Source organism: Phasianus colchicus, chromosome 1 (assembly GCF_987193195.1).
Source record: "Phasianus colchicus chromosome 1, bPhaCol1.hap1.1, whole genome shotgun sequence".
Lineage (NCBI taxonomy): Eukaryota > Metazoa > Chordata > Aves > Galliformes > Phasianidae > Phasianus > Phasianus colchicus.
Genome location: NC_143436.1, coordinates 11,208,944 through 11,234,971, shown reverse-complemented (window position 1 = coordinate 11,234,971; position 26,028 = coordinate 11,208,944). Strand labels below are relative to the sequence as shown.

The window sequence follows — 26,028 nt, the reverse complement described above, 5'->3', positions numbered from 1 at the left end:
CTTAGGTTTTAGAGTCAATTTGGCTGTGACTATCCTAACAAAAAATTGTGCCTTGGTCAACTCACAGGCTTTGAGAGAGTTGGGGAAGTTCCTGAGGCAGCAAAGTCCACACACATGATTGGAAACTATATTGATGCTTTTTCCTTCCCTCGTTTTCCCTGGTGCTCGTGGGAGCAGTGCCAGAACCTCAGATGAGAGTGCACCAGTTGGCACTGGCTGCAAACCTCAAAGGTGTAACTAACCATATGTATGATTCCTTTCCCAATGGAATTCATTAATATTAGTGATGCCTTAAAACACTGAGGCAAACATGTGATGTCACCAATCATGTAATGCAGTTACTGTATGCTTAATCCATCCCATTGAAAGTCATGGATTTATTTCATTTGGAAGAACCTGAAACATTCCTGAAGTAGTCTTCTGTGGTGTGCATTTGCAGCTGTAGTTCTGGGTGAAAGGATGCTGACATACTAGCAGCTTCTCCTGCATTACTGATTCAGCTCAGCTCTCCTGAATGTGCTGACCTTACCAGACTGCCCCACACTACTTCAGGAATAAATGTAAGGCCTTTTGAGTCAAGTGATTTTCCAGCCACTCACTCCATCTCCAGGTCATTCGTATACCTCCCTCAGATTAAGAAATTACACTATCAGCTTTTTCATGGTTCAACTGTTGATTATTTACTTTTCCCACACAGGCTCTATTTACTCAGTTGACTTGTTTTATTCTTTGGTTATCTTAATAATGCTTCTTTGCTGAAGCAGAAAACAACTGAATTTCTCCTTTCCTTAAGCTAATTCACCCCGACATTCAGCATTTAGCATTCCCTGAAGAAAAAATTATTTTTTTTCCAAGAGTTCTTTGTACATTTGGTTATTAGTATTGGAAAGCAGACAAAGGAGGTGACAAAGTATTTCCCTCTGTACTCTAGATTAAAAGCATTTTCATCATTTCTTTGATAGTCAAAACAACACTTTGAGGGAGATGAGCAGCTGGAAAGGACCAGACTAATTAGAGGGATATTCACTGTTCCTGTCATGACACCAAGCCTTTTTATTATTATTATTATTATTTTATTTGAAGTATTTAAAGGAATATTTAATATCCCACTGAACATATTCTATCTAATGAAGTTTTTTCAAACTCTTGTTTTTAGCAGTTTTTAACTCTGCACTGTAGAGTAACTATTAAAATTTTAATTTTATTCAATTACCTTAAAAAAAAAAAAAATCAGTGATCTTTCTTTAAAAAAAAAAAACACTTTGTACACTTCGTACACTTTGCCCTTTGTATAGTTGCTCTCTCTGTTATTTACTCCCACTACTCCAGTTTTTGTACAGCTTGGGAAGTAAAACAAAGTAGTTGCAAATGCCAAACAGTCTTACAAAAGAGAGACTTTTTCCCTTGTTCATGTGCTTTTTTGAAGATCAGCCTTCAAAAGGAACATTATCCTATGACAGTCTTAAGAGTGAGAGATTTAAGAATGAAAATTCTGTAAGTTTTGTTCAATTTTTAAAAGAAAAAATGTTAAGCACTTTTAAATGTGGAAACTTGCCACTACCACATAAGACTGGCCTTAGGGCAACCTGACCTTGTATCTGTTGGCAGGGAAAACATTCCTTTATGGAAACAAGCTAGCACTGACGTTGCCCGATTTCAGCAACTGGCAAATGTCCTAGCATATCTGAAAGACTGAGTCATATATGCAATCATGTATTAGAAAATGTCCTTCACAGCTAGCAATTAATGCAATGTATGCATACTAGCCATGGTGCTTCTTGCCAAACTGCACCTGAAATCTCAGCATTGTCTTTGAGAAACACTACAAACATACATCTCATCTATATGACTGAAACAGATAGTTCCTCCCTATACTGAATGACACATATTTTCATTACTTTTGTATAAGAGTGCTCTTTTTATAAATCTAATGACATGTTTTGCATTCAAAACAGCGGGGAGAAGAGCAAAGAACTGTACTTAAATAACTTTTAGGTAACAAGACATAGAACATATAACAGTCTACGTGAAGTAACTGAATTTTAATTCTTTGCCACAAAGTCTGGCTTTTTAATGAAAAGAAGAAGAATTTTTATCCTTACTTAAATATGTTTCTTACAAAGAAATCTATTAGAAGCAAAATACTGCCTTTGGTTTTGTTTTTAAATAAAATTGCCTATACAAGACTGCAACAGAAAGCATCATAAAGATCACAGAATCCTTAGAGTTGGAAGCGACCTTTAAAGGTCATCTTTTTCAACTCCCCTGCAATGAACAGGAACATCCACTGCTAGATCAGGTTGCCCATGGCCTGATTCAGCCTCATCCTGGAAGCCTCTGGGGCATCCACCACATCTATGGCAACCTGTTCCAGTGCCTAAACACTCTCATTGTAAAAGACTTGCCTTATATCTAACCTAAATCTACACTCTTTAAGCTTGAAACCATTTCCCCTTGTTCTGTCACTATAGATGCTGCTACAGAGTCTGCCCCCTTCTTTCCTGTAGCTCCCCTTTAGATGCTGAAAGGCTACTCTCAGGTCACCTCACAGCCTTCTCTTCGCCAGGCTGAACAGCCCCAGCTCTCTCAGCCTGTCCTCATTTCTCTGGCCCTTCTATGGATGTGCTCCAGCAGGTTCATCTCAGTACCTCTTGTACTGAGGACTACATATCTGGATGCATTACTCCAGATGAGGGTTCACCAGTGCAGAGTAGTGGGACAGGATCACTTCCCTTGCCCTGCTAGCCACGCTTCTTTTGATGCAGTCCAGGATATGGTTGGCTTTCTGGGTGTGAGAGAACATTACTGGCTCATGTCCAGTTTGCTATGGCAGGGCTGCACTCAAACCTTCCATTCCCCAGCTTGTATTGGTAGTGGGGGCTGCCTCAACCCAGGTGCAAGACCTTGCACTTGGATTTGTTGAACCTCATGCAGTTCACCTGGGCTCACTGCTCAAGCCTGTCTAGGTCCCTTCGAATGGCATCCTGTCCCTCTGGTGTGTCAACCACATCACACAGCTTGGTGTAATCAGCAAGCTTGCTGAAGGTGCACTCGACCCCACTGTCAATGTCACTGATATTAAAGAGCACTGGTGTCAGTACTGACCTCTAAGGGATACCACTTGTCACTGATCTCCATCCAGACATTGAACCACTGACCACCACTCTCTAGACTCAATCCTGCAGCCAGTTCCTCATCTATTGAACAGTCCAACCATTAAATCCACCTCTTTCCAATTTAGAGAGAAGGATCTTGTGGTGTACCATGTCAAAGGCCTTACTGAAATCCAGATAGACGACATCAGTGGCTCTTCCCTTATTCTCTGATGCAGTTACACATCCATAAAAGGTCACTAGGTTCGTCAAACAGGATTTGCCCTTTGTGAAGTCATGCTGGTTCTCCCCTATCCCCTCTCTGTCTCTCATGTACCTTAGCATAGTTTCCAGGAGGATTTACTTCATGACATGAGACTGACAGGTCAGTAGTTCCCAGGGTCACCTTTTTTATCCTTCCTAAAAATGGTTGCGACGTTGCCTTTTCTCCACTCACTAGGGACTTCACCTGATTGCCATCACTTTTCAAATATCATTGAGAATGGCATGGAAACTACACCTGCGAATTCACACAGGACTCTGGGATGCATCTCATTGAGACCCATAGTCTTGTGGATGTCCAGGTTCCTCAGGTGGTCATGAATCTGATCTCTGCTTGCAGTGGGAGGGATGTTTCTTCCCCAGTCCCCTCCTACCAAACCAAACATTTGAAGGCTGTGTGATGACCAGTTATCAGAGAAGACCGAGGCAAAAAAGTAGTTAAATACCTCAGCCATCTCCTTGTCTGCTGTTACCAGCTTGCCTCTTTTACAAACTATAGGACCAATATAGACAGTATGCATTATACAGTTATCAGCTTCAAAGAGATGGCTTCATAAAATGATTTATAAATAAACACAATTCTTTCTTGTTAACAAGATCTATTAAAATAAAGTCAGAATTGTTGAAAAAACAATACAACAAAATATTTGTAGCTTGCCTTCCAAGTACTTCAGTCAGTATGGATTAAATTTCTTCTTTTGAAGGGTACTATGAAGCACAGAACTTCTATGTAAAGCTCTTCAAACACCGAATACATCACCTTGAATTTGACACAAGATTAACTTGAATATGACTTCAACTAAATTTACTGACTTCAAATGGACGCTCAAGATAGAAACAAGAATGGAGTTTCATAATAGGCCAAGAATTCTATTACTGCATATAGAGGTTGATTCTGCTATGAAAGATTACAGTGTTTTGTGTGTGTCTCCTCTATTTTTGTTTTAACAGTGAGATCTATAAAAATTATTGTAAAAACCTAACAAAAAAATGAAGAGCTCATTCTTGAATGTCATTTCCCATAGCCATGTAAACATAATATTGCAAAGTCACTTCCTCATTCTTCTATTCTCTATAGTACTTCTAGTTCCATGCAAAAGACTAAAGAACATGATTATTATTCTCCTGAGATATGACAGAACAGGTTTTAACCTTTCATTTGAAATTAATCATGACTTTGAATCCAAGTCATTTTCTGTATAAAAGCGCTTCATTCTCTTTGCTTTTCATCTGTATACTCATCTGTAGCTTTTTTGTATTTATTTTCTTGCTTTTTGTCATAATTTTTTTTTGGTTTTTTTTTCAGATTTTACGAACAACACTTGCTTAACTGCATACAATAATTGTTATTTGATAAGATTTCTCAGACAGCGCTTTCTCATTTCAGTTCTTGATGTGCTCTCCCACCAGCAGCAATCTGGAATAGTTTACATTTAAGTTGCATAGGGTGTCTACTTACATAAATGAAGTTCACAGTACATCCACACTTATGATTTGTTATTTCCTATTTCATATCCCTTTCATATATAATGCATCATATATATATATAATTATATATATATTCATATATAATGAGTGCATCCGTGTTATCAGAATGAACTGAAACTTTGTTTCTTGAAATTGTCATTTCCCTCTTCACCTGTCATCTGTTTATACTGCTATAGACATACTATCTGTTTGTTTCAGATTACTACATGCTTACAACAAAGACTGCATTTCTGTAACTTCTTTTCAGTCCCAATATGAAGTCTCCTACACATACCCATTTGTTTTTCCATCAGTGCATTGACCATTTTTTTCAGTGAAAGATGTCCCATTACATTTGAAAAGTTCTATTATCACATCTAATGGGCTCTCAACTAGTGCTCACTAGAAACATAAATTTTTAACTATATGTGTTCATGCTGATAAAACAATATGATGGGAAACACAACTCGAGTACACTGTAGAAGCTTAGGAATATTTTTTGTTCTAGATGATGGCAAAGAGGTTTTTTTTGTCTGAATTAATTGAAAATCTGGAAGGAACAAGATAGTTGGATTGAAGGAGTAAGAACTGATTCTGGAAGGTGTGGCATTTTGTTTGTGTAAGTAAGTAAAATGCAGTCCCATTCTCTTATTTTCATTCCATAATAGTCATAAAGTACTTTCTGTATTAAGTGATATCCTATCCTGTATTAAGTGATATCCTATCCCTGTTGCTTAGATTAATTATTTTATGCCATCTGCAGCATAGACCTGTATGTGACATCTTGAATCAATCACTATTAATGTAGTGGTTTGTAACTGAAGATCAACAAAAATAGACATATCAAATAGTCTCCTCACACCAAATATGAAAGAAACAAGCTGCCAGTTGGGTTTTATGTAACACATACATATGATTCTAATATGACTGATAAGATTACTTTTCAACAAAATTACATTAAAAGTTTTCTTAGCCTTCTGCAGTTCTCAACATGACCACACGGATTTTATCTTTCAAGAAGGAAAAAATGCCACGTGGTAACCCAGACGGTCTCATCATGATAACAAAACAGCAGCCTAAAGAGAAACTCGTACCAACACGAAGCCCTGTGGACATAAGCATGAAAAGGCTTTTCTGCACACTGATCTTCCCAAAATAAACCCTCAGCTGCCCTGCTGCACTTTCTGCTGTGCTTCCTAAGCCTGCAGCAATCTTGCCCAACAAATTTGTGTACATATATAGAACAGCATGGGAGACTTGACAGCTGAAGGGAAAGTGGGTGAAAAGGTGATAAGAAATGGATAGCAATTCCTTATTCCAATTTTATGGGGGAAAAAAAAAAAATAGAAAAGATTTTATATACTCTAAATGAAAAGGTATCATGGAAAGATAGTGTGGGAAAGACTGTGGCAGACTCCTCACATGCAACAGCATTGCCAGGCAATGGACATATGCCAGGAGTACATCAGTGCAGCTTTCTTCCTAAAGGGATATTTTTAAAATATATATATTTTTAAATCATCATATTTCTAATAATCATTTATTTCTGAATGGAGGAAGAAGCTTCACACTATCAGGTAACTGTGTCTCAAAACTTAGGTAAATGAGGAAAGATGTGTACTTGATATCACACTTGAAAAATATATATATATACATATTTCTTGGATTTACACGTTTGTGACCTTAAACCACCTAGTACTGTGCAGTTTAGTTACTACTGAAGTTTTTCCAAATAGTAACTGTCACAGGAGGAAGACTACTGATATGGAATATTTATATTCATTAATTAAATGACATCTGTTGAGTATGTTGTGAATCCTTCATAAATAAATGGGGCTAAGAAATTGGTAAAAAAAATAATTTACATTAAGAATAAGATATTTCTGCAGCAGGCTCTCTACTAACAGTTGCCACTTTAATTAAAAGGAAAAAAAAAGAAAGCATACAACAAAAAACACAAGGAACTGACTGTGAAATGTGTGAGTACTGACCCAATTTTTACCCAGAATGTTCTAGCTTTACCAGTTGTGAAAGCCACAGTGCATACAATAAATTAAAATTAAGAGCTGGACACACTCTTAAGACAGAAGTGATTAGGGAAGGAGCCAGTGAGCCAGTTCAACCAGCCGGCTGGAAATCCTGGGATGATTCTTTGTACCATCACTAAAATTCAAAGCACAAGGAGGCTGTCTAGGGAGAAATAACAGCTTCTGCCTCTCTAAAGAATGCAGAAGGCAAATGCAGTATGGCCCAGATAACAATCTAAAAACTGAAAGCTTAAAGACTGGCTTAGCACTTTTGCTATTTTATCTATGAGATTATGCTACATGCTATTCAGACAAACTAGAACTTTGCTCACTTCAGTCCCTTATTTCCTTACTTAGTGCTGTATCCTGTGTAACAGATCTGGTACACAGAAACACAAGAGCTTTGACACTTTGGTAGTTGTTAAGCCCCATCAGAGGTTGATATTGGTGCTGAGAAATATACTGTTTTTATTTTCAGCTTCGTGAGTAACTCTAGAAAGTTACATTTATTCAGTCTGACACCTAATCAGAATCCCGTGGCTATCCCAAGTAGAAATGTCATCAGCTTTCTCAGTGGTCATTTGTAGTCAGAAATAATGCTTTCAGGCTTGTCTGGAATGACTCATCTACCATTGCCTAGATTAATACTAAATATTTATCCTTTTTATTCATACCGATATGCAGTTGCACTATAATAGATGCAATCCAATGAAAAAAAAAATGCTTCCCTCCTCTGGTAAAGAGAGCAGAAGGAATTTTTTATTTTAGAAGAACGTTTTGCAAATGTTTTCTCATAGAGGTTTAATTATATCATTCAACAGAAACACTGAATCTGTCACATTTGAAAGAAGACACTTGATAGTCCTACATTTCTTTGTGGAACTTCTCAGGTTGGAGCCTCCTCACATTGGGCTTCCATCACTGTAGCAGCTCTGTGCCCACCACACACAACTATTTATAATATAACTGAGTTGTTGAAACACTTCTCTTTATACCTTTTCTTCTCAAATGACAATGCCATGAGGTTGTATTAATCATTACAGATAATTTGGTGAGAATGAGACACGAGGCTGACCTTGTGCTTCTCCCCCAACTGAAATCAGTTCATCTGACCACCCAAGACATCTGTCATGCCAGGAAACTTCAGACAACTGAGAGTGCATATATGAGCTGCATATAAGATCTTTTTCCTACTCACATAAATTGAGCAATTCTGTGTGCACAGTCTGCCCCGAAGACTGTATTAGTTTTCTATTTTTAAGCTGAATTCAAAATTCTTAGGATGGAGAATGCCTACTGTGCCTGTATTTCAATTGAATTTATATTGCTATCTTCAGTGAAGCCATCTGCAGTATGAGTGCAAATAAAAAGCAAATTTACCACCCACATTCCTGAAATTCATAGTGCGTGGTATTTCACACATTTAATGTGACTGCCCCAAATGTCACCTTAAAGGTAAACAAGCCAATTTTTAAATATCAAGTACAGCATATAGTTGCAATCTGTGACAATAAAATCTGGGTTTATGGAGGGAAAAAGCCATACAAAGGTAAAATATAATTGTAATTTTTCCGATGAAAAAAGTTTTTTAGATGAAAACTAGGAAAGTTGCTCCTCAAAGAAAGTTTTATAAATTTTAAAATACTCTTCATTCTTTGATTTGTAAAGACAGAAAACTGTTTTAAGTATACCTACATCCCAATCCAAATATATGGAATTCAGTAATTTAAAAGAGCAGTTTTCCAGACTGGAATCCAAGATGCTTTTCAGTACTTTTAAATTGCTTACTGCATCCTTTCATTTCTAAACTTAGAGGGCGGCACTAAGGGTAACGTAAACAAGTGTACTAAATCATGTCATCTGACTGCACAAAATTCATTTAAACTTCTTTTACGGGAAAGAATTACAAAGTTAATGACACAAAGAAGAAAATAGGCAGAGAGCTGAAGACATTTTACATAAGAAAGATGAAAACAAGTAATAATATATTTGAATGAAATCATTTGTTTGAACAAGAGAAAACACTAAGTTTAAGAAATTTCAGGACAACAGAATCTAGATTCACATAAAATCTTATATCTGATCATGGAGGCAGTCTACTGTGTGATCTAAGAAGGTAATGCTATGTGACTATTACATGAGAAAATTAAAATTATATTATTTTTTCAACTTAAATTGTGTCTGTTATTAAATGTTAATAAATGTTAATAAATGTTAATAAATGCTGTTATTACTTTGCTCTATTCAATTACATGAAGATAGATAGAAAAGGAACAAGATTTGGAATTGAGGGTAGTATAACCAAGGAAAGCATCATCAAAAGAGTATTTTGTGTTAGTCTTACTTTTAAAAAATATTATTTTTATTCATTATTTCATATATACATATATGATATATTGTATAATGTATATAATATTGATTTTATTATTATTATTATTATTATTATTATTTAAATACTAGAATGATTCAAATAATTGTCAGGGAAGTTTTATTATTATTTCTAAAAATGAATTTACTGTTTCATTAGAAAGTTTTCAACCATAAATTTCCTTTCAATAAGACAAGAATTGTTTCTGATTGAAAACTGATAAAGAGAAAGAATTATACCTGCAAATTTTTCTGTCTCTTTTATTTCCAAAGTCACCTTAGAGAAAAACAGCAAGGATGGCATCTAACAACCCAATAAAAAAATATAATTTCTTACAGATATGGATTTGTAGATACTCAGAACATAAATCTGTAGGAAAATGACCTTGCATAGTATCTGCACTACAGTTAATTACACATGAAAATACACTTAACTAGTCAGAAATCAAACTGTGACTGTTGCCACCATTACACACTTGTTATATGCAACAAAAAATCTAAACATGTATTTGGTAGAGAGAACAAGAAAGTGAGAATGAATTATATATAAAAGTATCCATACTAGTATACATCAAAACAGCCCAACTTTTAGCAGTGTAAATCTGCAGTATTGAGAGATGCAGTAAAAGTGCCATTCTAAATTATATTTCATTAATTATACTTCACAGAATGATTGTCAGGCATGATGTAAGACTACAAATCACAGCACTGAAAATCTGTTACGTTGTTTGAACTAGATATTTTGCTGTACTTTTCTACTAACACAGCAAATTAAATGAAAATAATAAGATGTATCCTCCCCCTCATTTGTCTCTTCTTTACTTTATAGCATTTGTTATATAACAAAAGCTATCAAGTCCACATTTGAAGAGGAATCTCTGCATATACTTTCAGAATACAGCCATGTGTGTCACACAATGAGTTGCTATGATTTCAACTGTTCCATCTAATTGTCAGTTTAAAAATGAAGACACAAAAAATAACTACATCCCATCACATCATTCTATGTGAAATACTATTATAAAACAGACATAAAATTATTATTCACAGTCACTACGTGAATCATTGGTGGATTTGGAAATTGTCTTGCATTCCTAGCTCCACTTTTGAAGGGATTAATTCAAATGTATGTGCATTTCCATTGAAATACTTCTACTGCTTTATGCATAGACATACATGGCAACTACAAAGGTGTCTTAGAAAACTGTAATCTAACATCCAGAGGCATCTTCATACAATAGGTATAGATAAGTTCTTAGTTACCATATGAACCCAGCTTACATTTAACTTTTCTTTAGAAATAAATTAATCTTCGGAGCATAATGATTTACCTGAAAAATAGTAGAAAACAACCATAAACCTGTTTTATTTCACACGCATGTGGGAAAGCCAATCTGATCAGCACAAAATCCAGTGGCTTTTGTGTCAAGTCCATAATTCTAGTTGAATTACAGATCAAGTTTCAACACCAGAAAACTGTCCCTTTACTAGTTAAGACACTGTTTCATAATTAGCCTCACAGGGAAAGATGGGTAGCTTTGTTCTAGATCTGTTCATATTCAGATTTTTGAGACCTAGTTTTGCCTTTGGTTAATGAACAACTAAACATATTGAAAATACTCACAGTGAGAAGATATATTCTATATTATTTAACTACCTGTGATTCCACTTGATAGTGCAAGGATTGCAGTAAAGCAAGAAAAATGCCATTAGCATTTAATTCTGAATGGCTAATGCACTTTTGTACCACTTGACAACAGTGAGTTACAAAGTGCAAACATTAAATATACTTTACTTTTTTTTTTTTTTTTTTTTCAGATAAATATTATAGATTTAGACAGGTTTAAGTGCCCAAAAGTTCAATAATAATAAAAATAAATAAATAAATAAATAATATATTATACACATACCAAAATGCTTTTATTTCTGCATTTAAACATTCCACATCACACTATTGTACTTAATATAAGAAAATCTTTCATATATCACTTACTTTCTTGTCTTCATTGTATTTATGGAATATTTCTTGTGCTCTTTCTTCACCGCCATCCGTAAACAACATTATAATCTTATTGCAGTTAGCTCTAGAAACACTGTGCTGTAGGAATACAAACAGAAGCTTATATTTTATTTCAGGCTATAAAGAATAACAATTGTTCTATTTGATGGCTTTCACATAAAAATGTTTATTACTTTAACAGAAGGAAAAATTCCTGCACTTTGGGAGTAATGAAAATACTTAAAAAATCTTCCAGCATTTTATTCAGTACCTCCTTCCAAAAAAAATAACCACCAAAAAAGACTTTTTTTCATTGTATGACAGTTAAGTCCAACAGTTTTAAGATCTGTTCAGATGAATGTGGACCACCACCAAACTTCAACATCATCTCCACAGCGTAGCTCTACAAATGCTCTGCATCATTACAGTGATCTGAGATTCGTACAGTGACAGCCTCTGTATATTTTTAATTTTCTCTTTTCCATCCTTACTGTCATTTTGGAAATTTGGAAACAATAGCCTTCTAATGAATTACTGAATATGAATTACTGAGTATGCACTTTAAAAAAAATGTGAACATGCATTTTTTTTTTCTGCTCAAAGACTCTTCATTATTTCTTGAGAAGGAGCCTGGAACAAAGAGAATTGAGAAGAAGCCCTCTCGACTCCTAATTCAGCAGTCAAAGTAACTAGTAAAGCCACTGGGAAAAACACAATGTACTATGCAAAGAAATAAAAGTGGAGTTCCAAAGCCAGAACAATAGAGAGATGAAGGAATTTTGGCTCCTTACAAAAGGAGCCACAGGCTCCTCTGCTGGCATTCATCACAGCTCCTCATTGCCTGAAAAGTTCTATCTAGTCTAAACAATCCTTTATTAAATTGTACAGCCAGCATTCCTTGTACTCCATGTTGCATACAAGAGATGCTACCCAGGCATGTTCCAGTACTTCTGAGTAGCTGCACGTGAAGGAGTAAAACACTTAGAAATTCTGTAGAATAAAATGAACATTGCCCTCCATAAGCTACATTTTGCTATATTAATTCACTATACACTCAGAGAGAGAAATAGTAGGGTGATTTTTCCACAGAACCAAATCCTCCCTTGCTTTAGTCTTTGTAAATAGAATAAATGACTAATTTTCACCTAGCTAGTCAAGTGAGATGATCCCACTCCCCTTCATTACTCTCTGATATGACTCGTTGCTGTTCTGTAACAGAGAGACCCAACACCAAACACTCAAACATCAGCCAGTTATCCTCAATATTGCAGCTCCACAGATCTACCAGCAGATTAAAAATCAAAACATTATTGGCAGACACTATACTCATAGTTGAGTAAGTTTGCCTCAGAAATGTTCTGCATTGGTAGGTCAGTGTACAGGGAATTAGTACTTATGTAATCAATAAACAAAAAAAACAAAAAACAGTAACAACAAAAAGCAAATCCAATGATTTTCCTACGTACAGTAACAAACAATACATTCCCTTCAGTCTCATCAGCACACTCTTGTTCATTTGGAATTAAATAATTTATGACTCTTTTTTAATTGTTAAATATAACTTACAAGATACTGCTTTGGGTTGCAATATTCTTTATATTAAAAAAATTAATAAAAGTAGAGTGGATACTTCATTAATAAAGGAACTCATGTACACTTACAGTGATTTAATACAAAATCTTAAACCTGGTTTCTTAGCATAAACCTCAAAAAAAAACAAGTTGGAACCAAGGCTAAGCACTTGGTTTCAGCCCTCTGTTGGTCTTGATGAGGGTCATCTGAGATTCTTTCAAAAATGTAAGCAAGATATTATTTGTTTTATACTGTGTGTTTTTCTTCTCATGAGTTTTATATCCTTAAAATTAACTCATTAAGTGTCATGCTGGGATTAAACTTTGTGAATTTTATACCACTTAGAAAGAGAATGTAAAGGAAGGCAAAAATCATCTACCTGAATCAAGAATAGATGAACAGAAGGCAAATCATAGTTAATGTGATATGAAGGAAAAACTCATCAATTGCTGAAGTTAAAACATTATTTTCTAAGGAACAGTCAGTCAATGTAATAATAAATACTCAGAAAAAATACCTCAGAACTTATGGAATGATGTTTATTAATATGATGTTGAATTAGCATGTTAAAAAAATCTGAGGTATTTATTTTAATCTAGCAGTACACTGAACAACACGTTTTTTCATGACACTAGAAAAATATTACTTTGGTATGAAGGAAAACTTTTCAAAGTAACTTTCTTCAAGAATGATACATCAAAATTCTTACAAAAATGTTAGTTGCTTAAAATATTCAATTACCATTGATCTTAAAGCAGTTGGATTTCTTGAAATCATAAATATAACAAGAAACTATCCTTAGTATCTTTTTTATTACTGGTTTAAGCCAGTATTATATTCACCTAATATACCACCTTGCCATCAGAGTCTGGCATTGATGCCATCAGCAGACTTTTACTCTTCCTGCTGAATGAATTTGTTAATAGCTAGAAAGAATAACTGTATTTCTATTACCTAGTATAACCTTTTAATTTCCCTTGACAAACCCATCCACAATATCCATTCATAATATACAGGCTTGCAGAGATTGTGTGAGATTAATTATACCTCTGTAGGCAGAGACACAGTCCCACTACGAAACTAATCCCTAATTATTTTTTTAAGCAATTTTAATCTTAAAACAAGTCTACTTTGAATCTTCCCATGTTCAAGTCTTCTTTTATGGCCTGAACACAAAGTACTTACATGGTATTACAGCAAATGCAATACAGAATGTTAATGAAATATAAACGCTGCGAGGAAACATTTGTGTTTGGCAAAATTTCTTGTGTCTTCCTGGTTCCTTCTGCATGAGATGGCAATGTATAGAAATAAAGAAGCAATGTTATTAAGGCTAGTCTGAGAAAGTCTAACAACTTTTTGAATCCTGCAGGCAGATTTGCGCTCCTATCAGCAGACAGCACACTATCATTTTTCCAACAAAGCCCTTTGTTAATCAAAACTGATCTGCTGAGTAAATACTACTGGAAACACTGTATTTTCCTTTTCTCTATCAAAATTTCATGAGGTCAGAAAATTTTCAACTAGTTCTACCCCTAAGCCACATATATAATATCAGAAATACTCCCGTAAGTCCAAAATCTGGTAGACAAGGAGGATAAAATAAGCAAAGGTGCTTCCACTGAGAGATATCATGAAAAAAAAAAAAAAAAAAAAACTTTTAAAAAGAACACATTTCATATTTATTAAGCTAGATCCTTAGATTCTATAAGTTGGTTTCTGTAAATTTATTTACATTAAGGTTAAAATCAAATCAAATGTATGTCTTTATGAAGATGAAATGAAAAAATTCTCTGGAGCATGAGACTTATGGGGAGTGGCTGAAGGAATTGGGATTGCTTAGTCTGGAGAAGAAGCTCAAAGGTGTTCTTATAGCTCTCTACAACTACCTGAAAGGAGGTGGTGGTGAGTTGGGTGTCAGTTTCTTGTCCCAGATAGCTAGCTAAAGGATGAGAGATAATGGCTTCAAGTTGTGCCAGACATGGTTCAGGTTGGATGATAGGAAGAATTTATTCTCACAGAGTGGTGAGGAATTGGAACACGCTGATCACAGGGAGGTGGTGGAGTCAATGTCCCTGATTGTTCAAGAAACACATAGACATGGTTTGGTAGGTAATATTGGTTGTAAGTGGATGGTTGAACTAGATGATCTAGATACCTTTTCTAACCTTGGTGATTCTATGACTCTAGGATTCTTCTAAATATTTTTTAAAACAAAAAGCTACTAAAAAATGGCTCATAGAACAACAACATTTGTGGTTAATAGAAAACATTACTACTCAGAAAGCCAGTGCCTGCTTGAAAACTAGGATGCATAATGACATCAAAACATGAAGACAAGGCACTAAATTTTTGAGGAAATTGCTCATTTTGCCCATTAGGTAGAGAAATATATAGTAATTCTCCCAGAAACTTAATATCAATTATCGAATAGTCGTGTTCTCTCTGTCCTGCTCAAGCTAAGTTCAATAAATCATGAAACATAATAAATATAAAATTGCAATATGAATAAAGTAAAAAAAAAAAAAAAAAAAAAAACAGAACTAGCAAAGTAAAAACTAGATCTATTCTCAAACCTTAGCAATCTGTGAAGATTTGGAGGTTCAACAAAGAAAACGACTGTTTACACGACTTTTTACATAGATTGATAGTGATAGGATGAGGGAGAATGGTTTTAAACTAAGACAGAGGAGGTTTAGGTTAGATATTAGGAGGAAGTTTTTCACACAGAGGGTGGTGACACACTGGAACAGGTTGCCCAAGGAGGTTGTGGATACCCCATCCCTGGAGGCATTCAAGGCCAGGCTGGATGTGGCTCTGGGCAGCCTGGTCTGGTGGTAGGCAACCCTGTCCATGGCAGGGGGGTTGAAACTATATGACCCTTGAGGTCCTTTTCATCCCAGGTCATTCTAGGATACTATGAAAAGACATATTGCTGGGATAAATTAATTTGCTAAATGAAGGTATCATACTGATTATCTGTGATGACAGAGGAGCATGCAAATGCCTTCTGAGCATTCAAGTTCTCCTAACTCACTTTCAGCAATGGGAGATGACTTTCATACTTACATTCAGCAGCTGTTCAAAAGCGTAGCTAAAACCCTTTTTGTAATCAGTAATTCCTTTAGCAGAGATTTTATCCACAGCTTCCTTCAGCTTCTTCTTGTTCCTCACATTAGCTTGGACAAGATGATTAAAACAACTGACATTCTGAGCATTGTTGTTAAACTGTGAAATAAATAAAAATAGTATTAAAGACACAAATATACAATTCATTATTATTTTTTTTTTCTAGATATGTAAGTAGTAAATGTTAATGTCTGTCTGGTCCAAGATGTGAAACGTGACACTTGGATATTAATTTCCACTGTACTATGAATGTCCGTCAGTGTTTGGTGATTCCAAAATAGGGCAATAAATACACTAAAAATGTCACTTGGTGCTTCATTCTTTGTTGCAACCCAATCATTTCTACAATAAGACAATGGAAAAATCCCATAAATTTTGTTTCAAGCTCATGTAATAAAAGAAAAATAGAATTAGGGAAGTCAGAACAGAAATATAAAAAAACATTTATACTGATTTCTTAGTCACTGAAAATGTTGATTGAATTATCAAGCAATTTCTATACTGCATGTGTAAATTTATGGCTAACCTGCTTAATAATAAAACTTCAAGGTCATAATTAAAACAGATAGCTTGTAGAAAACCAAACACTCTTGGGAGAAAGGAATAATGAGAGTACAGCTGTAAAAAGGAGAATATTGTTAAGAACAATGCAAATTTGTGTATTAAGAAAACAAATACTTAAGCTCTATTAGCAGTAAGTACAAAAAACCCTACATCCTGACAAATTCTGTCATCTATGAGTTTGTGATTTTGATCAAAAGCATACAGAGAAAAGTTTTTATGTGCAAAATTATTTCTGCACAAATATAAATCAGTTTTTGGTCTCTGTATAAAAGTACATACATACATGCATATATATACATACATGTATAACCTCAGAAGAGAGAGAAATGTAGAAATATGTTTAACTTACTAGCTATCTGTGGTGAAAACTTAGTAAAAAACCTTAAAATAACTTTAAAATCAAGGGGTTGTTTAGGTTTAAATCTCAACACTGTTACTTAGTTAAGTAGGACTGCATAGAAAATAAGGCAAATAAAGTCATGGGGTTCAATAACTGCTCAGACTGGAACTCTTCTGGATTTTATACTCTTATACTTTAGGAAATTAAACATAAGACAATTAAATTAATATTTGTAATTCTGACTTACACAGAATTTACAAATTCAATTGTATTACAGAAAAAAAAAACAATTTTATTCTGCTTTTTGCTTAAAAAGTAGGTAGCAAATATTATTTTTAGAACAGGCAACAGAGATTAATAATGAAAGATATGAAACTAAATAAAAGCATTTATGTAACAGAAAAGCACTAAGAATTATATATGTATGGAAAGCACTCCTTATTCACTATGCAGCTGTATGTCAGGAAATATAAACATTTGTATATAACAGACAGAAATTGAAGAGGAAGCAAAACAGCTTAATTACTGAAACAGAACAGCACAGACATATCAGGGATTAATTTTCATAATACAGTGACTATAAATACAGCATCACGTATCTAAATAATATTCATTAATAGAAATAAGAAAACAGGATGCAGTAATGGATATAAAAATTATTTTCCAGTACTTCCATTGTTACCACGCATACCTCATCTTTAAAATAAATGAACATATGGAATTGGATTACATGGACCCAAATTTTCAGTTTGAATAATCCTTTAATCTATCCCACATTTCCCAGAAAAGAAGGATTTTGGTAAGGACTGACTCTCTACTGCTATTAAAGTGTAGTACTCCCAGCTAGACTCTAAAAGTTTTATTTGTGTGATTTTAAAACCTTCATAATTTATAACACTCTTCCCTAAGACACAAACAAGTTATGGTCACTCATTTTTCTATTTCCCCTCAGTATCTTGATGTGGTGATACTTACATGCTGTGTTTAAGCAGCACATTTAGCCTACACAACAAAACCACCAAATGATCACGCAACAGTAATCAATTCATTCTGACACAAAACACTGACACGCTCAATTGTGTTTCTTGCTGAAGTAACCAATAAATCACTTTGTGATCATTAGACACACAGGCCATGTGGTAATGAAAACATAGTGCTGTGGAATTATTTCAACTTGTCTTGATCTGATTTTGTAAACATGGCAGGGAAAAAAAGATACAATTTTAAAAATACAAGTTCTGAAAATAAATTGCAATTATGAATTGGGATTACAATTGGGAGTAGAATCACAGGAAGAATAAAAATGCTGTCTGATAAGTATCTCTGCTCTACAAAAGCCAATTTCATCTGAAAAGAAAATTTGAAAACATCTTTATCAGTAATATTTGATGCAAATTATTCAATGACCTAATTTCAATGGTTACAGGTGTTTCGTTGAAGGTTTAGTGATAAGTGAAATTTTCTCCCTGAAATGCCACTAACAAAAAGATTCCGAAATTGTCCCCTAGTAGTCCTGCAAATGTTATCAAGGCAAGTATTTCTATGAAGGTGTTGCAGTAGGTGTTTGCGGGGTATTGGGCTGTGACGTGATAGGACCTCCCCTGCTCTGTGATAAGAGACTGACGCGCGCTTGGAGGCATAGATGTACTAGACATGAGTAAACGCACGTGGACATAGGGACATAGATAAGCATTAACATAGATAAGCATGTAAAGTATATAAGTTGCTGTTTCGCTTGCAATAAATGCCATCCTGCCTAACATCACATTGGTGTGCACGTGGTGAGATGGTCAGGTCACAGCAGGGAAGGCGTGAACCCTGGCCAGGCCATAGGAATGTGAGGAACTAGGGGTTTCCTACACGGAAATATCTAACATATGGATTGGTAATTACAGATATAAAAATGGTATTTCAAAAGTTAACTAGAATTCTGGATCAATTTGTTTTAACAATTAACAAGTAACCCCTACTGTATTTCCATGTGATTTAAACCAAATAAAGAAAAAAAGGTCAAGGTCAACACAGCTGCATCCACAAATAGACAAATGTTGATATAAAATGAAGGATAGACATAGCACATTTGTAGAATGGAGAATTAGATCATTCAGTGTCTGCAAAAGCTATAATTTAATTAAGAAAATCTATGAGCAAGCTGCTCTGAAATACAACACTGAATGTTTATCTTAACATCAATCAACATAGCAGATGAGGAGAACTTATGAGTAGATAAAGGAATCAGTAAATGGAAAAATAATCCTACAAACTGAATGCTTCTGAATGCTTACCTATTTGCTAGGAGGTGAAGGAAAGAGTTTGATGACACAAATGCAACTGATAAAAATGTCTAAAAGGGGGAACAAAATTCAGGGCTACATTTAATTTATCTGAAATGTAGAAAAGTACTGAAGTGATTGAAGGATTTCAAATATGAAAGCCTCAGACTGCCCTTAAAATTGGCCTGTCATTCCCAGTATACCACGCTAAATTTTGCTCTTTAACCAGTTGACCACATTACAAATACCAAAACTATTAGTAACTTCAAATTAGGCAAACCGAGACAGTTTTCAGTAGTTTCTGTTACACTAACATGAAATATGGTAGAAATAGAGGCAATAATAATACTTCACACATTCAGGTAACAAAAGATGAAATGCCTGCAACAAGCCTTTGACAATTGCTGATTGCGTTATTTATCTTGTAAGAGCAGTGATAATACTTATTTAAGTGTGGCTTCTTTCTTCAAAATCAGATAACATTATATTCAATCTTAGTATCTTACAGGAAGAAAGAAAATACAGCATTTCAAGAAACAATACAGAAAGTTCCCATTCATATCAAATCAAGTCCTATCAAAGGTTTAAAACTGAAGTACCATACTTTATTGAATAAAATACTCACAATGAATCTGTAAAAAACATCAATTGGATATCTGTACTACTGGAATTTCCCCCTAACTATTGCAGTATAGATAAACATATGTCATAAAAATGCTATTCTGGTAAAGAGGAAATAAGTAGAATTTGTGTACAATGCCATGGAATGAATGTCACTTGCAAAATAACAGATGACATTTGGAGGCAAACCATTCAATTATAAAGATCTAAAGCCACCTGTAGAGTACGCCAACAGCAGTGACAGATTCTACTTTGTCAGCTGTATAAAAAGCTCATTCCTATATCTAAGCTAAAATAAGCAGGCTGGCCACGAAACACTTGGAAATTAATAGCAACAAAATAACCTTAGCTTTTATTTAAAACTCCAGAGAAGTATTAATATAAAGAAATTTGTCTTGCAATTATATAACACACCATAGAGCTAGCTGTATATTTTGAATAGATTATTTCTCCCCATCCAGATAATTCACATCCTTCAGTAGTGTCTGCCTTTCAGGTTAGGCCTGAGGAAATCCGGGGCAACAGAACCCAAGTCTGTTACTGGAGCAATAAAAGAGAGAGAGACATTAATCTAGTTGGCCTCAAATGATCACTACAATTTTTGGCCATGTATTGGGAAACTCAACAACTTGAAAGATTAATTAATCAATTCAATTTGACATGAAAATCTGAACAACAAGATTTGCATTTAACATGTCTTGAACTTTGTCCTTGTGGAGAAGGTCAGAAATAGAAATAATAATTTAACAGTCCTACAGTTTTACTTTCATTCTTCCAAGAATCCAAAGACTAATTTGCAAAACCAATGAAAATTATAAAGTGAAAATTATGGAGTGAAGTATGTAAGAATAACTTTTGCCATTTGTTGGGTAGTGTTAGTAAGCTGGAGGCTCCTCCAGGCAAGCAGACCTCCACAATACAAAGTTCTAAAAGACAAACTAATGGACAAGTCTGAATGTTGGCATTCTCAAACCCTCTACTGATTCTGGAATACTTATTACTATTCTGCTAAAAGCCATTTTTTCCAGATCCTCAACCTGCTCTCCAAAGCAGCACCCTTCTTCAAAAATTATTTAAACTTCTACATGAGCACTAATATATTAGAGGATTCAATGGAAGAGAAACAAATAATGATTTTTGTCCTATTTCTTCCAGAAATGATGGTAGGTCAAAATACGACTATCAAGATACTCTACAGACAGGTATTGTAATTAAGAAGGCAGTATAAGACAAAAAAACAAAAAAACACAACAAAACAACAACAACAACAAGCTCATGGAAAAAGGCAGCAAAAAGAAGAAGGATATGTGTTCAGGAGTGACATATACAGGGACTGAAATTTAATCTAAGATCAGCAGAAAGATCAAGGATATCAAGCAGTTAGGAAAAAAAAAAAAAAAAAAAAAAGCAGCTAGCAAAAGAAAAAGCAGAGCACATATAATGATATTTTATTTTTCCTAAAACTGGATTCAATTCAATATATTAAATTCTGAAAGGAAACCCACTAGCTAGCCAACTGGGAAATATTTTGACAGGTCTACCTTTTGTAGCTACTAGTTACATCTCTCCAGCTGACAGCCTTTAGGAAGAAACACATAGCACGTGTTTCTAAGGGCCATCCATCCATCCACTCTTCAGCATTACATATATTAGATATTATTGAGTATTCTGGACTCCTTGTGAAATAAAACTATTCTCATTTTATTTTAGAGAGAAGTGAAGCAACAGGGAAGGAAGAAAACAAATGAGAAGCAAAGACATGGCTATAAAGTTTAATCTCAATTCCCCACTATTAGAACATTAGAATATGCTGTTGCATTTTCCTTTTCATTTGTGCTACCAATTCGAAGTCCTCAAATTTGCCCTTTGATAGTTATTTATTTCAGAGAATCATAGAATCACTAAGATTGGAAAAGACCTCTGAGATCGTCTAGTCCAACCGTACACCTACCACAAGTATCGCCCACTAAACCATGTCCCTAAATATCACATCTACCCATTTCTTGAACACCTCCAGGGATGGTGACTCCACCACCTCCCTGGGCAGCATGTTCCAACACCTCACCACTCTTTCTGAGAATAAACTCTTCATAATATATATATAATATACATTATATTATTCCTGTACATATAATACTCTTCATAATATATAATATTTTATATATGTATATATATGTACCAGTCTGGTTGTGGCTCTAGGCAGCCTGGTCAAGTGTTGGTGACCCTACACATAGGAGGGGGGTTGAAACTAGATGATCGTTATGGTCCTTTTCAACCCAGGCCACTCTATGATTCTGTAATTACTATTCAACCTTCACCTACCCTTCACCTACCCTGGCGCAACTTGAGGCAATTCCCTCTCATCATATAGCTGGTTACCCAGGAGAAGAGGTCAATACCCACCTCACCACAACCTCCTTTCATGCAGTTGTAGAGGGTGGTAAGGTCTCCCCTGAACCTCCCCATCTCCAGACTAGTTCCCTGATCATTCCTCATAAGACTTGTACTCCAGACCCTTCACAGCTTCACTGTCTGTTTCTGGTCACCCTTCAGGGCCTCCATGTCTTTCTTGTAGCAAGGGACCCAAAACTGAACATAGTACTTGAGTTTCAGGCTCATCAGAGCAGAGTACAGAGGATGATCACCTCCCTGGTCCTGCTGGCAACATTATTTCTGATACAAGACAGATATGCTGTAGCCCCCTGAGCATACTGTTGGCTCATGTTCAGCTGAGCATCAACCAATACCCCCAGATCTGTTTTCTCTACAGCCACTCTGTCCCAGGCCTGTAGTGTTGCCTGGGGTTGTTGCTGCCAAAGTGTAGGACTGGTACTTATTCTTGTTAAACTTCATCCAAACTGGCCTCAGTCCAGCTATCCAACCTGTCCAGATACCGCTAAAGGGCCTCCTACTCTCAAGAAGAACGCTTACCCTCAATTTGGTGTCATCTGCAAACTTACTGAGGGTGCACTCATTCTCTTATCCAGATAGTCACCAAAGACATTAAGCAGGATGGACCCCAACACCAATCCCTGGGGAATACTATTCGTGACCAGTGTTTTGCCGTATACCATTAAAACACAGGGGCAAATAAGGAGAAATTCTTAAAGCATGATTTCTTATGAACAGCTCATCACTGAACTGTCTTCAAAATGCACACAAAGCTGATGCAAATTATTCTGGATCTTAAAGCACTGCAACAGAAAAACGTCAATTTCACAGACTTTGTTCAGACAAATAGTGTTATTGTGTTCTTTGTATCTGTTGTTAGTTTTCATAGAGATAATAGGAGGAATTATTTTCAGATCTACCTTTGTAGTATCTCGGGGTGTTTGTCTTAATCACAAAGTGGTTATTATTTTTTCTGATAGTCAATAATATTTTTTCTGCTGTATCTAATATCTTCATACATTTATATATATATATATAAATATGTTTATTTGTATGGCACAATCAAGAAAGCAAATTTTATCAGATGCAATCTGGACAAGACACTTATCCACTAAGAAATCTAAGGAATGCCACAATTCTTGGCAACCATAGCAGTAATTTACATGAATGCAAATCCTTGGAAAAGAAATTGAGGAAAGCGGTGATAGCACTGAAATTCAAAAAACAGAAAAAAAGTTTTGTAAATCATCTCATTTTCAGAAAATACAAACATATCAATGCTAATAAATTTAAAAATGTAGAAAATTTTGCACAGGTTTTAGTCACTAGGTGGCACTGCAACAAAAACATTTGAACTGCTCTTACAAATGTTACCTTGGAATACAAAATATTGCACTTCTGGTGAAATATTGCACTTTTGGTGGAGTTCATTAGTGCCTGTTCTGAACTGCATAGATTTCTCATTGAAATTAAAACAAACACTTCTGTACAATGAGTAAAAAAGAAAGGAATATTACAATCCAGAAATATATGTGTTGAAGGCAACTTCCACAGGCCGAACACAAGAGATCACAGCTCTGAGAGAATGAAGTTAACTTTTCCATTCAAGGATCCACAACAAGCATCATAATTTCCAATGGCTTTACAAACCAGGTTTGCAATACATATAATGGAAGAACTGTAAAAGCTAACATTTCTCAACCAAGCTCCTTTCTGCATCTCTAAAAGCTGTAGAAATGAAAACTTTCTTATTGAACAATAAATACCAAATCTAAGTAAAAATTCAGATTGTCCCAACCATCCTTACCTGCTAACTCCCTAAATATATTCTTCACTTATGCCAATTAACTTATTTCTTATTTGATATATTTTTTAGGATGTTTTTCAGAATGATTTGAAGTGACATTTCTAAGCTGAAAAAAAAAACAAAAAAAACCCTAAGAAACAAACTCTCTACATCCCAACATTACATGAGAACCTACCTTAAATTGCTTGCAAATTCCATATTCTAAAACATTTAGAAATGTTTCTTTTATGTAAAATCAGATCAAACTTGGACAAAGCAATGATTCTTACGCTTAAACTTGCTACAGAGACAAAGCTTAAACTTCTGAAATAACAAGACCATGATAATTGAATAAATCTGAAATATCACTCTAGGAATACTGAAAATTCAGAAAAATATAGTGAGCTCACTGCAGATACACTGCTGCTGATTTTCAGTCTGCCAAGGTTTGTTGCTATGCTACTTCTACCTCGTGGCTAAATCAGCTTGGTGACCCAGTTGTAACTATACATATTAAATAAGTAATAGTGAAATAGATCTGATTTTATCAGGCTTTCCTCCTGCAACAAAATCCAGTTTTGCTGCTTTCTGGTTTTTTTTTTTCTTTTTTTTTTTTTTCTGCTGCTGTAGGCCTAGTAATAGGATTTTAGGGTTAATCCCAAGAATAACTGAATCCTGAATAAGGCCATTTACAAGCTATATTTCAGCACTGTGATGATATAAGTATTTATCACAACCCTTTTCAAGAATACTAAGAATGCAGTTTGCAATGTTTTATTACCATGTAGATATCAGTACATACAAAATTAGAGGCAGTTCAAGCAACAACAATTTATAATTTGACATAGCAAAAAATATATGATGTTAAAGTTCATATTTTGCCATAGAATAACTTATTCTCATATCTTATGACTTGCATATAGATCATTTTTTCTTATACAGTACAACTCTACATATACATTGTAAGGGAAACGTAAAAGCCTTATTCCGATGCTCAGTAGTGAATATTGTATTGAAAGTATATTGCAATAGTATATTGCAAGAAACATTTCAGAAAGGACTAAGTATTGGACAAAAATATGCTCTCAGTTAACTTTTCTAATCAGAGAAATTATCTGCACGTAGACCAATGCAAATCTCCCACTAAGTACAGCAGGATTTATGCTCAGATTCCATGCTGTGAACATTACGTTTGCAACAAAGAATGTCAGCGTTGCCTGTAGGTCTTTCAGCACAAACTCATTTACAGACATTCCATGATGCTGTGGCTATGTTTAATGAATATCACATTTCTACGTCCTACTGAAAATTTATGTACTGTAAACTTAAGCACTTGCCAGAGAAATCTCACAGTTCTCAACTATGTCAGAGCTGTAGGGCTGTAATGTTCATTGTATGCCAATGCTCCCCGCATATACTGTATGAGAATGTGTAGCAGGAGATTTTCTAAAGTGTGATTTTGTAAGTATTTTTATTACCTTCATTCAGTCAATTTTGAGTTGTTTAGAACATGCAACATCATTGACCAAAAATGCCTGGATGCCTGGACATCAAAAGCAAAATGGATGTTTAACTGATGCCCTGCATGACACAACAGATAGATGATTCAGTGCCAGACACTTAGCTGGGGGAGGGCACAGGACTACAGTGTTGTCTCCTTCTCAAGGCTTTCTCTAAACTTGCCTGCTACAGACAGAAGTGCTTTTCCTGGCTATGCAGGTTTCCTGGACTTAGCAAGCAGTATAGAGGCCATGGCAGGACACTGCTGAACTGCAAGAGGCTGCTGATAAAGCTGTGAGACAGGCTGGAAATGTGTGAATCTACAAAGCATGAGACTTGAGAAGTCTGTGCCTATTTCATTCATGTTCTGCCTAAGAGTTCTTTTACATTCACACCCAGATAGAAGCTTGATATAGATGATTTGAAGTTTTCACCTGCCAAAGAGAGGATATTTATAGGAAATATATTTTAAAAATGAGAGACAGCAAACAAATAGCTTCCACCTTGTCCCAAACCTTTTGGACAGCCTGCATTTTTCTCTTGTATCATTGACACTGTGAGTCATTTCTCTCTACCAGAATCACTAAAGCCAGTACAGCCTGGACTCATCAGAACTAG

The 26,028-nt window shown here is 35.1% G+C and overlaps 1 protein-coding gene across 8 annotated transcripts in view; it reads right to left on the bottom strand.

Moving 5' to 3' along the window:
• CACNA2D1 (calcium voltage-gated channel auxiliary subunit alpha2delta 1) overlaps positions 1-26,028 on the bottom strand; it is a 359,292-nt gene that overhangs the window by 61,367 nt on the left and 271,897 nt on the right. For all 8 annotated transcript variants that reach the window (XM_031591457.2, XM_090135242.1, XM_090135262.1 and 5 more), the window contains 2 exons: positions 15,876-16,034; positions 11,229-11,333 (listed from right to left, as the gene is read on the bottom strand). In XM_031591457.2, the coding sequence (XP_031447317.1) occupies positions 11,229-11,333; positions 15,876-16,034 (264 nt within the window). The remainder of the gene's footprint in view (positions 1-11,228; positions 11,334-15,875; positions 16,035-26,028) is intronic.